This window comes from Montipora capricornis, chromosome 10 (genome assembly GCF_036669925.1).
Source record: "Montipora capricornis isolate CH-2021 chromosome 10, ASM3666992v2, whole genome shotgun sequence".
NCBI classification, from domain to species: domain Eukaryota; kingdom Metazoa; phylum Cnidaria; class Anthozoa; order Scleractinia; family Acroporidae; genus Montipora; species Montipora capricornis.
The window spans coordinates 25108388-25120887 of record NC_090892.1 but is presented as its reverse complement, the minus strand read 5'-3'; the positions used below and the strand labels follow the sequence as shown (position 1 = coordinate 25120887).

General features: G+C 40.5%; 2 protein-coding genes and 1 pseudogene across 2 annotated transcripts in view; 2 read left to right on the top strand and 1 right to left on the bottom strand.

Annotated features, from left to right (window-relative positions):
• The first annotated feature begins 1923 nt into the window (after window positions 1–1923).
• LOC138020512 (putative nuclease HARBI1) lies at window positions 1924–2454 on the top strand. Its single transcript, XM_068867488.1, has one exon. The coding sequence runs from the start codon at window positions 1924–1926 to the stop codon at window positions 2452–2454; it is 531 nt and encodes a 176-aa protein (XP_068723589.1).
• Window positions 2455–8951: 6497 nt separating this feature from the next.
• On the top strand, window positions 8952–11045 carry LOC138020511 (uncharacterized; annotated as a pseudogene).
• An 847-nt stretch (window positions 11046–11892) lies between these two features.
• The window catches only part of LOC138020509 (myb/SANT-like DNA-binding domain-containing protein 4), a 1790-nt gene continuing 1182 nt past the window's right edge, over window positions 11893–12500 (bottom strand). The window contains exon 4 of the mRNA XM_068867486.1: window positions 11893–11975. Coding sequence (XP_068723587.1) covers window positions 11893–11975 — 83 coding nt within the window. The remainder of the gene's footprint in view (window positions 11976–12500) is intronic.

Sequence of the window (12500 nt, the reverse complement as noted above, 5' to 3'; positions counted from 1 at the left end):
TAGTAGTAGTTAGACGACAACATTGACAACAGCACGAATAAACAAGCAAATGATAACGTTGCGTGACTGCGTGACGACCATCTTGGTACTGTTATTCTGTTGTTGTTTTTTTACGAAGTAAACATTACAATGCGATTTGAAGTGTGGAGCTCAGCGAGTCTTCAGTGTCTCTGGCATATGTCCCTTAAGAGCTTTCATAGCTTCCGCAAGTTCCTTAATTTTTTTAATTCTTTTTGCGCCATAAATGAAGGACAGATGCCGGTCATTCGACAACAACAGTACAGGAGAATTGAACGACAAAAATTGAAACAACAAATTTGGAAAAGAAAAGCCATTCCGACCCCGGCCCCGCGTTTTGGCTACTACCCAAAAATTGAAACAAAAAATTGGGGAAAAAAAGACACCCGACCCCTGCCCCGGCCCCGCTGACCAGGGACTGGTTGTTGATTAGATGGCAGGCTCAAGCCATCAGAAACACACACACACCTGATCGAGGCTTAATTTTCGCGCTCTTTCTGTGGCTCGACGCGGCTACACAGCCATGTACGTCAGCAAAGCTCTTGACAGTCGATGCTTTTCGTGTTCAGGCGTGCGTTTCTCAAAAGACCCGAAAACTTTTCGGGCCCGGAAACGCACCCGAAAAGCTCCCGAAAACAATTTTAGGTGTTTCTCAAAACGCCCGAGTTTTTCGGGCCCGAAAAAAACGTATCGTTTTCCCGAGATATTTTACGGGTGATTGCGTGCTCCCGAGAAAAGTCAAAAAAATCTCGGGAAAGTTTAGTGAATAAAAAATGGCTGCCGTTGGAGCACTTTTAACCCCAAATCTTGAGAAAAGAAAATACAGACAAAGAACAGTTTTGACTGGAATGAGAAGATGCGAGGTAATTGAACGTTTCAGATTGTCACCTGAGAGAATTGAGTGGCTTATTTTGAAGTTTGAAGGACAATTGAGGCGCAACACCGGGCGAAATGCTCCGCTAGATCCGGAGATTCAGGTGGGTAATTTTCTTTTTTTCTATGATCTAGCCACTGGCACTTTCAACTCCCTCGTTGACACAGAGGCCCTTCTCGAGTCTAGTGGAGGTTTCAAATGTTTATTAACCTATTAGGTCCTGACAGCATTACGTTACTTTGCAAGTGGAAGTTTCTTGAAAGTCGTCGCAGACACCATGGGGATTTCCAAGGCTAGTGCCAGTCGCTGTGTTCACTCCTTTACCCAGTGTTTAAAGAGTATTGCTGGCGAATGGATTATCTTTCCCACATCAAGAGAAGAAGTGAATGTAATTATTGATATTAAGTTTTACCATAGTTCTACAAAAAAAGCACTAGCTAACTGTGAAGTAAACTCTACTAGTACTAGACACGATCATTTGCATGAAAGGGGGAGCGATTTTCATTTCCATTTACACCATATTTCTTGTTTGCAATTTAGCGAAAAGTCCGAAATTCAACTGCTCTTTCCACTCGAGTAGGCATATTCCTAAAAAAACTGGGGTAAAAAAACGCACAACCCGTAGAATTTCGCACAAAAACTAACATAAAAATTTACGTCTTTTCCGATGAAGTTATTTTATTTACTGTTTTCTCTGCGGTCCGCATCGAGTGGTCGTCGGTCATGCGAATCGGCATAAAGTATTCATTCTGTGATTCAAATGATTAAAGAGTTTGTTCCAAAAATGTTGATTCATATTCTGATGCCCACTTCTAACAGGCTGTTAATCTCTTCAAGTTTTGAGCCGCAGTTTATTGGGTCCGCCATTTTAACTACTGTGATCTTTCATTGGAAACTATGACGAAATTTTACTCTATTGGAGCTTTCCCCAAGGTTATGGGGGCGATCGATGGCACGCTCATCCCAATCCGTGCACCGGCAAAAGAGGAACACCTTTATGTTTGTCATAAGGGTTTCATGCCATCAACGTGATGGCAGTCTGTGATGCAGAAATGCGATTCACAAACCTTGTGGCCAAGTGGCATGGCTCAATCCATGACTCAGCCATCTTCAACGGGAGCGCACTGCAGATTCACATGGAAACAAAACAGCAGGAAGGATGGTTGCTTGGGGACAGAGGATACGCCCTACAGAGCTACCTTAAGACCCCCTTAAACCCTGACAAAGTGTCGAGTGCAGCAGAAGAAATGTACCAAAGGAGCCACACGAGAACAAGGAATGTGATAGAACGATCATTTGGCCTCTTGAAACAAAGGTTTCGATGCCTTGATTTCTCTGGAGGGACGATGCAGTTCTCTCCATGCCGCTGTTGCGACATAATTGTTGCAATAGTGGTATTGCATAACATGTGTATCCATGACAACACCCAGCTGCCAGATCGGCTTGATGTTACACAGCTTAATGGCAGTGATGACAGGCCTATGTATTCTGCACAAAACTGTGATGAATCAGGTGTTGCCAAAAGACAAAAACTTATCCAAGAAGTGTTTTCTCAAATGTAAGCGCTAATGCACATTCACTCACTTTAATTATTAATATTTTACACTAAATTTCAACACAACAAACAAGAAATGGACAGTTAAGTATAAAGCTACAATGGGGCGGGTCCTCTGAAAACCGGAAAAAAAAGGAGGTAACAAAAACTAAAAAAAAAATTGAGTGAAGTGGAAAATACAAAACTACCAAAAACACTTCCTTTCAGATTTCTTATTTAATATAACACTTCTGCTTAAACCTACTGGTCAATATATAGTATTTTAGCTGGAGCTACATAATTTTATAATATAATCTTATAACCAGTAATCAGTGTTTTGCGAAAAAGTTCCCGTGAAGAATGCTTTTCATGGACCCTGCCTTTGACGAACAGGCATAAACACAAAATCACTTACAATCAAAGGTATTTTTCATTCCCATTTTTAAGAACGAATATTTTTCATGGTCAAATATTTATTAATCCCTCCTACGTGATTTAGTTTTTCGTACGTGTACTATCTGGCAGCTGTCTCTGGGATAAAATTTTTAATTTCACACAGAGTTTGTTTCATTTGTTAACCTTATTTTGGGGTTGTGAGTTTGCTTTGCAAATTTCTCCCCTCATTTTACAGACTAACCCTAACTTTTGTCTGTGATTTTTCCTCAACTCACCATTCACACACACAATATTCCCCTCAACCTACCTGCTAAATTAGTGAATGTTTTAGTTAGTGGAGAGAAACCCCTTCTTGTAAGGAGGATTCTTCTATCAACACCAATTAAGAAAGCTACAAAGGTTGCTAGGTTAACTGCTGCTTCATGTATTACTATTAAATTACCAACATTCACTAATTTAGCAGGTAGTTTGAGGGGAATATTGTGTGCGAATGGTGAGTTGAGGAAAAATCACAGACAAAAAGTTAGGGTTAGTCTGTAAAATGAGGGGAGAAAATTACAAAGCAAACTCTCAACTCCAAAATACGGTTAACAAATGAAACAAACTCTGCATGAAATTAAGAACTTTAATCCCAGAAACAGCCAGATAGTACAAGTACGAAAAACTAAATCAAGTAGGAGGGATTAATAAAATTTGACCATGAAAATTAGTCGTTCTTAAAAATGGGAATAATAAAGATGAAAAATCTTTACACTAAAATCTTCGTTCTTAAAAAATAAAGAAATCCCATGGAATATGAAACACAGGTTCCACGAGGCAAATCCAAAAATCCCGAAGATAAAGACAAGCTCACCACCATTAGGCTTGTAAATGTTGATAAAACTATGCGATTTTTCATGCAAACTTTCTTTCAGCAAAACAGCTAAGTACAACCAGTTGCAAAAATACTTGAGACAGCCATGTTTACATACTCTCATCTAAACACAGCTATTGACCAATGAGAGTGCAGGTACTATCCTAATTATTTTATAAAAGAATATATTGCACTGCATATGAGCTGCACAAGTTCAAAAGCCATACATCCTTCACCAAACGCTGAATTATTCTGAGGAGAAAAGTAGAAAATATCACAAAAACAGCTGGAAATTATCAGGAAAACATGATGATTAACTCACAATGATTAGGCTATTTTTTCTTTTCAATCAGAGTCTCAATTCATTTCTTCATGCTATAGTAACTGGTTGCCACCTCAAAGTACTGAAGGAATGTTCAAATAAATGTTGTGTTGAGTCGTTGTGTTCATTCAGTGTACGTCCCAGTGTACGTTTTGTGTAGCTTGGCCAGAGAATAAATCACCTTTCCAACATCAATGGAGGAATTTAAAGGAAATATTTATATCTGATTACGAGTTAATATTAACAATACGCCATCACTTCAGAGCACACATCACAGACGAATGAAATTAAAATATGGGGCACAGTACCACGAATGTGGAGGCCTATGTTTGAGGACTCTTTCGGATTGTAATCACACTCAGTGTTAATTCAGGTCATTTGCAGGCATATCCTTACAACAAATGAGCACAACCAAGACACAGTCTGATTGGTCCATGTGCCAAAATGAACATTCCTGACTGGCTATAACAATTGCGTGACACTTCAATGTGAGCATGGCACAAGCTGCTTTGTAATAATGACAATAACAACTTTATTTAAGTGTCAATGGATTTACCACAAGAGCATTAAGTGGGACACTAACAATATTAACTCAATCAAATCAAATATTGGTTTTTGTCTAGACTCTTAGCAACAATGGCAAGTTAACCAATCAGACTGCGAGACTAAAAGCAATTGTGGTAAAAAGTAAGTTGTTAAATATTATTATTATACCTACCCTCTTTTTGATTTTTCATGTGAAGCTCCATTTCAAGTTTCACTTTCTCCATCTTCAGTTTGTAATAGCTGGTTGCAACCTCAAAGTACTGGAACAGTTTGAAATAAACAGATTTGACTACTACAAGCATATTCAGAATCACTAGTTTTTTTCTTGTCACTCAAAATCACTACCTCCAGCTGTGCATCTGCAAGGGTCCTCTTTTTGCCTTTTCTGATGGGGTTTATGGAAACCTCCACCGCTTCATCAATATCCTGGGACACATAAAATAAAATCAGACAGCGACATTATTATTATTACTATTATTATCTGTTGTATTGAATAGGTTTCCAGTTTACAATTTGTTTTGAAACTTGCTGCGGACAGTGTCTAGGCAACAGTTCCTGGACTGAAAAAAAAGAATGTGTGTTTCATTGTCTTAAACTGTAGAATTTTTTGGTGATTTCACAGTTCTGTGATATGATCCACTTCTGACAGTTGGTTAGCACTTTAGTAACATCTTTCTTGTGGGCTAGATCAGAGAGTTCTTTCTTTAGCGTGGTGTTGAAATCTCCCAGGAAGTTAAACACTATATTGGTTTGCTTGATCTCGTAGTCGGAATAGAGTTTTCGGAGACCCAGTCTTAAATCCAGGTACTTTCTCTTCTTATAATCGTTCCTATCGTTGATCTGTCCGATATTACATACAGTTCCTTCCACTAGGATGATAACTTTGTTCTTCTTATCAAAGATCGTCATGTCTGGCTTGTTTGCTCCATTCTCTGGCGCCCTATCTATATATATAGGCGTGTCCCAGAGAATTTTAGCTTCGTCATTTTCTGTGCTTGCTTTCGGGATCGCTTGTTTATACCACGCTTTGGAGTCGTCGTTTTCCATGTTATATACTGATAATAAGAGATGGTAAATCGGCCTTAACATTCTATCGTGTCTCGCCTTGTAGATTGTTTGGGCAATGGCAGAGCAGCCGCATAATAGATGTGGGACGGTTTCTTCTGCACTGTGGCACAGTGTGCACACTAAATCTAAGCCTTGTTCTTTTTGTTTCATTCCCCTGTAAACCTTTGTAGGGACGAGCTGTTGTAGAATACTGGTGTGCACACTTAGTACGACGTCCGGTATGTTTTTCCACTTCATGATTGGGTTGAAGTTGTCTTTAGAGATGTCATTGTCTTTCCAGCGTTGAGTGACATAGTTGCCCAGCCATAGTTGTTCGGAGACTTTTTGTTTGTACTTTGTGTCTGTTGCCTCTTTAAGGGTTTGCTGAATGTACTTTGGACTACTGATCTTGAACAAAGTTTCCTTCTCACCCATTGTTACTGAGGTGGATTTGTGCTGTTCGTCGAATGTTACATCTACGTTTAATTGCTGGGCGTAGGTCTTGGCATCTTTTATCACTGATCTACTCTTTTTTGCTTCCTTCACGTCCTGAAAGGTTCTCACTACTTCTATATGGGGATCTTTACTGGTCGTGGTGTAGTGTGCGGTCTTTATCTTCGTAACTTTATACTGTATCTCTATTTCTTTGAAGCCTCTCCCGCCTAAATCTGGTGATAGGTATAAGGTCGGGTTCGACTCAGAGTTGTGCTTGCCTTTGTTCTGGGCTATTACTGCTCGGGTCTTTCTGTCCAGTTCTTGTAGGTCTTCTATCGCCCATTCACTTGACCACATATAATATTGGAGAACTGGGTAAGCAAACGTGTTTGTGGCCTTTACTCTTCTTGGTTTGGAGAGTGGGGAGGTCCATATAGCTGCTAGTCTTCTTAAGTACTCTTGACTGGCCTGCTCAAACACCTGTTTGTCTAATTGGTTGACATTCTGTACCTTACCGAGAAATTTGTAATGGTCTCCCTCTCCTAGTACTGGTATTTGGCTACCGCTTGTAAGGGGTAGGTTCTCGGTTTTCTGGAGCTTTCCTCCCTTGATGTGGATCGCGGCGCACTTTCGAATTCCCCAGTCTAGGCCTATATCACCAAACATGCCTTCAAGTCTATTTGTCAAAGTAGTTGCCTTGGCTGAACTTTTGTGATAAGTCTTCAAGTCGTCCACGAAAAGGCAATGCGTTATCTTTGTGTTCTTTGCATGTGAAAGGCTGTACCCTTCTGTTCCTCTGACGTACCAAGCGATTGGGTTGAGGCAGAGAGTAAAAAGCTTAACACAGAATGCGTCACCTTGGAGTATACCTCGCTTTATTATAAGGGGACCAATTTCCTGGTTACCTGCACTTGTTCTTACGTGTAGAGTGATCGTCCAGCTCCTCATCACATTCTCTACAAAGTCTACTATCTTTTCATTGATCTTATGCATTTTCAGGACTTCTATAAGCCAAACATGTGAGACGCTGTCAAAGGCCTTTTTTACGTCAATCCAGGTGCAAGATAAGTTCTTGTTGTTCTTCGTAGCATCCTCCAATATTGCCTTGTCAATCAGCAGGTTATCAATGCACCCCATAGATCCAGGCATTCCTCCTCTTTGGTCCAGTTGCATATACTTGTGAACTGATTCATGGTGTTGTAACTCTGAGTTGACAATCGACGTAATCAATTTGTACATTGTATTTAGGCATGTTATCGGTCTGTGGTCAGCTGCTCCTGGGTTGCCTGTCTTGGGTATTAAGACTGTTCTTCCCTCCGCCAACCATCTTGGGATATGTATTCCATCATTAATAAATCTATTGATCGTTATAGCCAACTTGTTATGGATCGAAGTGATCTTTTTTAGCCAAAAGTTGGTTATCTTGTCATTACCAGGGGCTGCCCAGTTCCTTTTTGACTTTAAACATTGGTAGACTTTTTGGTCAGTAATAGGTACAGTCAAGTTCTCATTGTCTGGTATTGAATGGTCTAATGCATCGCGCACTTCATGTATCCATTCCACTTCCAGGTTTTCATTTGCTGGTTCTTGCCAAATCGGACCCCAGAAGTTTTCATATTCTTCTCTTGTGGTGTTAGGGCTGTCGAGGCCTCGGTGTACAGTCTTGTTGCTGAATTCCACTTTGTCAGGGTCAATTTCATTTGCTGTGAGGTTTCTCAAGTGTTTGTAGAATGATCTTTCATTTTGGTCGAACCAGCTGTTGATCTTTCTTCGCTCAAAAGCTTTGATCTTGTTCTGCTTTTCACGTTTTTGCATCCGTATGATGTTTAACTTTCTTTCTTTAAGTGATGTTAGTTCTTTCAGTCCTAACTTCCTTGTTTTTAATTCTTTCTTCATCCACTTCTGGTTTTTCCATAGAGTTTTAGTCAGCTTTCCATTGCGTTTTGTCCTGTCTATTTCTGCAGTTACCTGTGAAATCTCTTTTCTAGTTTTACTCAAACTCTTGTCCATTAGATCAAGCCATCTCGGTTTTCTTTCCTTTTGCTGTCCGTCTTTGCGTTTTACATTTCTCTCCATTACTAAACTCCATGCCCTCGCTAGTGAATATAATAGGCAGTTCAAATCCCAGAGGCATCCAGCCGGGTCTTGACATGGATCTCGAGTTGTTATTTCCGATGCTATTTTATTCAATTGCTTTAGTTGGAGATTATTTGGCTTCTTCTTGGAGAGTGTTTTTAGATCTCGATTTTTCCAGTTCCCTTCATCTTGTTTGATGTAGTTGTATGTTTCCAAAGCTTTTTGTTTGATTTCTTTGTGCTGTTCATCTAAATCTATTTCTGGACCTGGGTTCCTTTGTTGGCGATTTCTTTGTATGGTGTTGCTTGATTGATCTTCTCTTTGTTCTCTCTGGTTGCTGATCTCATTTGCAATTCTTGATGAGGTTGTTTTGGTTGACTTGTCAATATGTGCAATGTTGTCCCGGAGATTTTGGGCAGTTTTACCCAAGTACTCGTAGCCCATTTCGTTCCAAAACTTGAGAGTTAGGTTCATAATACCTTCCTTTTTTCCATTAGGTTTTAGTGGACAGTCCGGAGAGTTGTTTAATTCAACTGCTTTCATCTGACACGTTTGCAAGTCCACACACATCTTATCAGTCCACATGGTTCGGCGACCACGTTGGTTAGTTACATCACTCATGTCGTAGACTCCTCTTGAAGTATTTCTTCCTACTTGAGCGTGCTGGCGCCGATGTTTCGGTGTTGTAATGTCGCTTGTGTAGTAAATCCACAAAAGCAATCGAAACAGTAGAGTGAGTCGCATTATTTAAGCGAAAAGATGAAATACACGGCGGAGCTTAGAAACACACGTCCGCCCGTGCAAATCTTTCAAGAAATCTGGGTCCGCTCTGTGCACAGCTATAGCTACAATGACCAGACGACTGTGCACGGAATTTGTTGACTTTCTTAGCATCGAGGCAATTTTAGCCAATCGTCTGATTCCACTTGACAAAGGAGAGGGCGCGGTCCGGCCGAGTGGAGTTGGTGAAGTAATACGGAGGATAATTGCGAAGTGCGTGATGAGAGTAACAAAACCAGATGTCGTTGACGCAAGTGGCTCGCTGCAGGCATGCGCAGGCCATAAAAGTGGGAGTGAGGCTGCCATTCATGCAATGCGCAATATTTTCGACGCTGATGACACGGACGCTGTTCTTCTTGTTGACGCCTCAAATGCCTTTAATGCCCTGAAAAGAGCTGCTGCGTTGCACAATACAAGAGTCCTATGTCCAACCATAGCTACTTATGCGATTAACACCTACAGACAGCCTGCGAGGCTCTTTATTATAGGCGGCCAAGAACTTAAATCAGCGGAAGGCACCACACAGGGGAACCCTCTCGCTATGAGCATGTACGCCATTAGTCTCCAGCCACTGATAACGCGTCTACACGTCTCAGGCTCAGCTAAACAGTGTTGGTTTGCTGACGATGCAACGGGAAGTGGTTCCCTGAAAGATGTGCGGAAATGGTGGGACGAGCTATCAGAGAGTGGTCCGGCGTTAGGGTACTTCCCCAATGCAAAAAAGTGCTGGTTGATCATTAAACCTGATAAAGAACACGCTGCTATGCAGGTATTTGGTGACACAGCGATTAACATCACCTCTGAAGGCCACAAGCACCTAGGTGCAGCTCTTGGATCGAGGTCATTTCTGGAAGGGTACGTGGGCGAGAAGGTAGAAGACTGGGTAAACCAGGTCACCAAACTTGCAGAGTTCGCCTTATCACAACCTCAGGCGAGCTATGCAGCGTTCACTTTTGGGCTACGGCACCGATGGACGTATTTCTTAAGGACACTGCCCGATATTACCGACTTGTTAGAGCCTTTGGAGCGTGCGATAAGCGAAGTTCTCATACCAGCTATTACGAACCACGCAACAACTGAAACTGAGCGCGAACTCCTTGCACTTCCTGTGCGCTTGGGAGGGCTTGGGCTTATAGATCCAGTCAGAGCCTCACCCAAAGAATATGAGGCTTCAGTCAGGGTCACAAGTCCCCTAGTAAGGCAAATTGTGGAGCAAGTGCATCAGACCCCGGATGTGTCAGAAGTAAAAACACTGCAAATAAGCGCGCGTAAGGAGAAGGATGAGTGTATGGATGAGAGGCTAAAACGGGTGAAGACCTCTCTGCCGACAGGAACCAAGCGAGCTGTAGAGCTAGCCACGGAGAAGGGAGCATCGAACTGGCTGACAGTAATTCCCATCAAAGACTTGAACTTCAATCTAAATAAGAGAGAATTCAGAGACGCGATCAGTTTGAGATACGACTGGGAAATCGCCGACACACCGAAAGTTTGCGTATGCGGGGACCGTTTTAACGTTGATCATGCAATGGTATGCCGACGTGGCGGGTTTATAATACAGCGTCATAATGAGCTTCGCGACCTGGAAACAGAGGTGTTGAGCATGGTATGTAATGATGTGGAAATAGAGCCGGTCCTTCAGGAAATCAATGGAGAGACTTTGAACAGAGGTGCCAGCAGAGCTCCTGATGCGCGCTTAGATATTAGCGCTCGTGGCTTCTGGGAGAGACAGAGGACTGCATTCTTCGATGTCAGGGTTTGTCACCCTAATGCATGTTCTTACAGAGATCTAAGCCCCAAGGAAATCTACAGGCAACACGAGAATGAAAAAAACGCCAATATGCAAGCAGGGTGATGGAGGTGGAGCAAGGCACCTTTACGCCACTTGTTTTTACTACCACAGGCGGAATGGCCGAGGAATGTAAGAGATACCACAGCAGATTAGCTGAACTACTCGCCATTAAGAAGGGAGAGGACTACGCCAGCACCGTGTCCTGGCTAAGAGCAAAAGTATCGTTTGCTATCCTCCGCTCAGCTCTCCTCTGCCTTAGAGGTTCCAGAGGAAGAAGAAGGAATGTAGACCTTCAGGAAACAGACATTAGAATCGAGAATGTGACCGCCAGAATTTCTTAGTTTTCGTAATTTTAATTTGGTTGTTTTTGTTTTTTTTTTTCTGATTGATATTATCTGCATATATATATATATATATTTTAAAAAATAATAGTGGCTTTTCTTTAAGGAGCTTATTTTTATGTCCAATTTTTTTTTTTTTTTTTTTTTAGTCAGAACGCTATCATGACATGAATTTTTCTTACTACAAATAAGAATATCTTCGTAGGTTTATTGTGCTTCATACTAGTCTCTTTTTAATGGAAATGAATTGTAAATAGGTTTAATAGTTTTCTTTTTGTTTTACTTCTTACTTGTAAATAGCAATTTGCTTGGAATATGTTAATAAAGGGATTATATTGTTTAATAATAATATTAATAATAATAATAATAATAATAATAATCGGTTTCGCTCATCAAGTGTTTGTTACCCTTTATCTATCATTATTATTACTATTATTATTATTATTATTAATATTATCATTATCATTAATATTATTATTATTATTATTATTATTATTATTATTATTGTTCAATACCCTACATTTCACTGAAAGCAAAAATAAGAAATACCTGCACATCCTTCAATAAAAGTGACTGTACACTAGCTTCACATGGCCTTGCTGAGGAACTGCTGCTGCTACTGGTTTCCTTCTACATCAAAAAAGCACAAAGAAAACACTAGTGTATAGTGTAGAATGCGTGATTTGAAAGATAAGTTTAAGTGTTTTTAAAGTTAAGTCAGTGTGCATGACCACAACCGAAAAAGTCTAACTCATTATTTAAAATACCCAGTTCCTCTGACCATTAAATTTAATTCTCGTTCCCTTTTTGTATGTATTTTGCATGAAAATAAAGAGGGATTCTTTTTTTCAAAAAATTTAATAGAATGTTACATCAAAGTCCTAATATACCTCAATGACATACTCTTGGCTTGTTGGAGGGACAAGTGGAACAGTGGCATTGATGCCCTCTTTCCATAATGTTTCTGTTATACACAAAGAAAAGGTGCTGTTAATGAAACTATGCAATTTTTCATGCAAACTGTCTTTCAGCAAAACAAGTAAGTACAACCAGTTGCAAAAATACTTGAGACAGGTTACAGGAAAATTTCAATCCACCTCGCTTTCCATTTTCCCCTCCCCTCCCATGATAGCAATGCAAGATCACGCTCAATAGGGGAAAGGAAGGGGCTTTGTGTTCTATGTGTAAGACACTTTTCTAGCATTGATTTCAATTTTGGAAGGCGGCTGTTTTTCACTTAGAGTGTCGACTCAACATTTTTGTAACTGATTGTAGTTGGCAAATTAAGCAATAGACCACAAGTTTCTATAGTTTATAGGCTGATAAACCACGGGTGATGTTGGTACAACACGAGAAGAATTTGTAAATCACGAGCCGCAGGAGAGTCAGATTCACGAATTCTTCGAGTGTTCTTCCAACATCCCAAGTGGTTTTCAAGCCTATAAACCATAGAACGTGTGTTCTATTGCTTTTAGATAATAATTCAGAA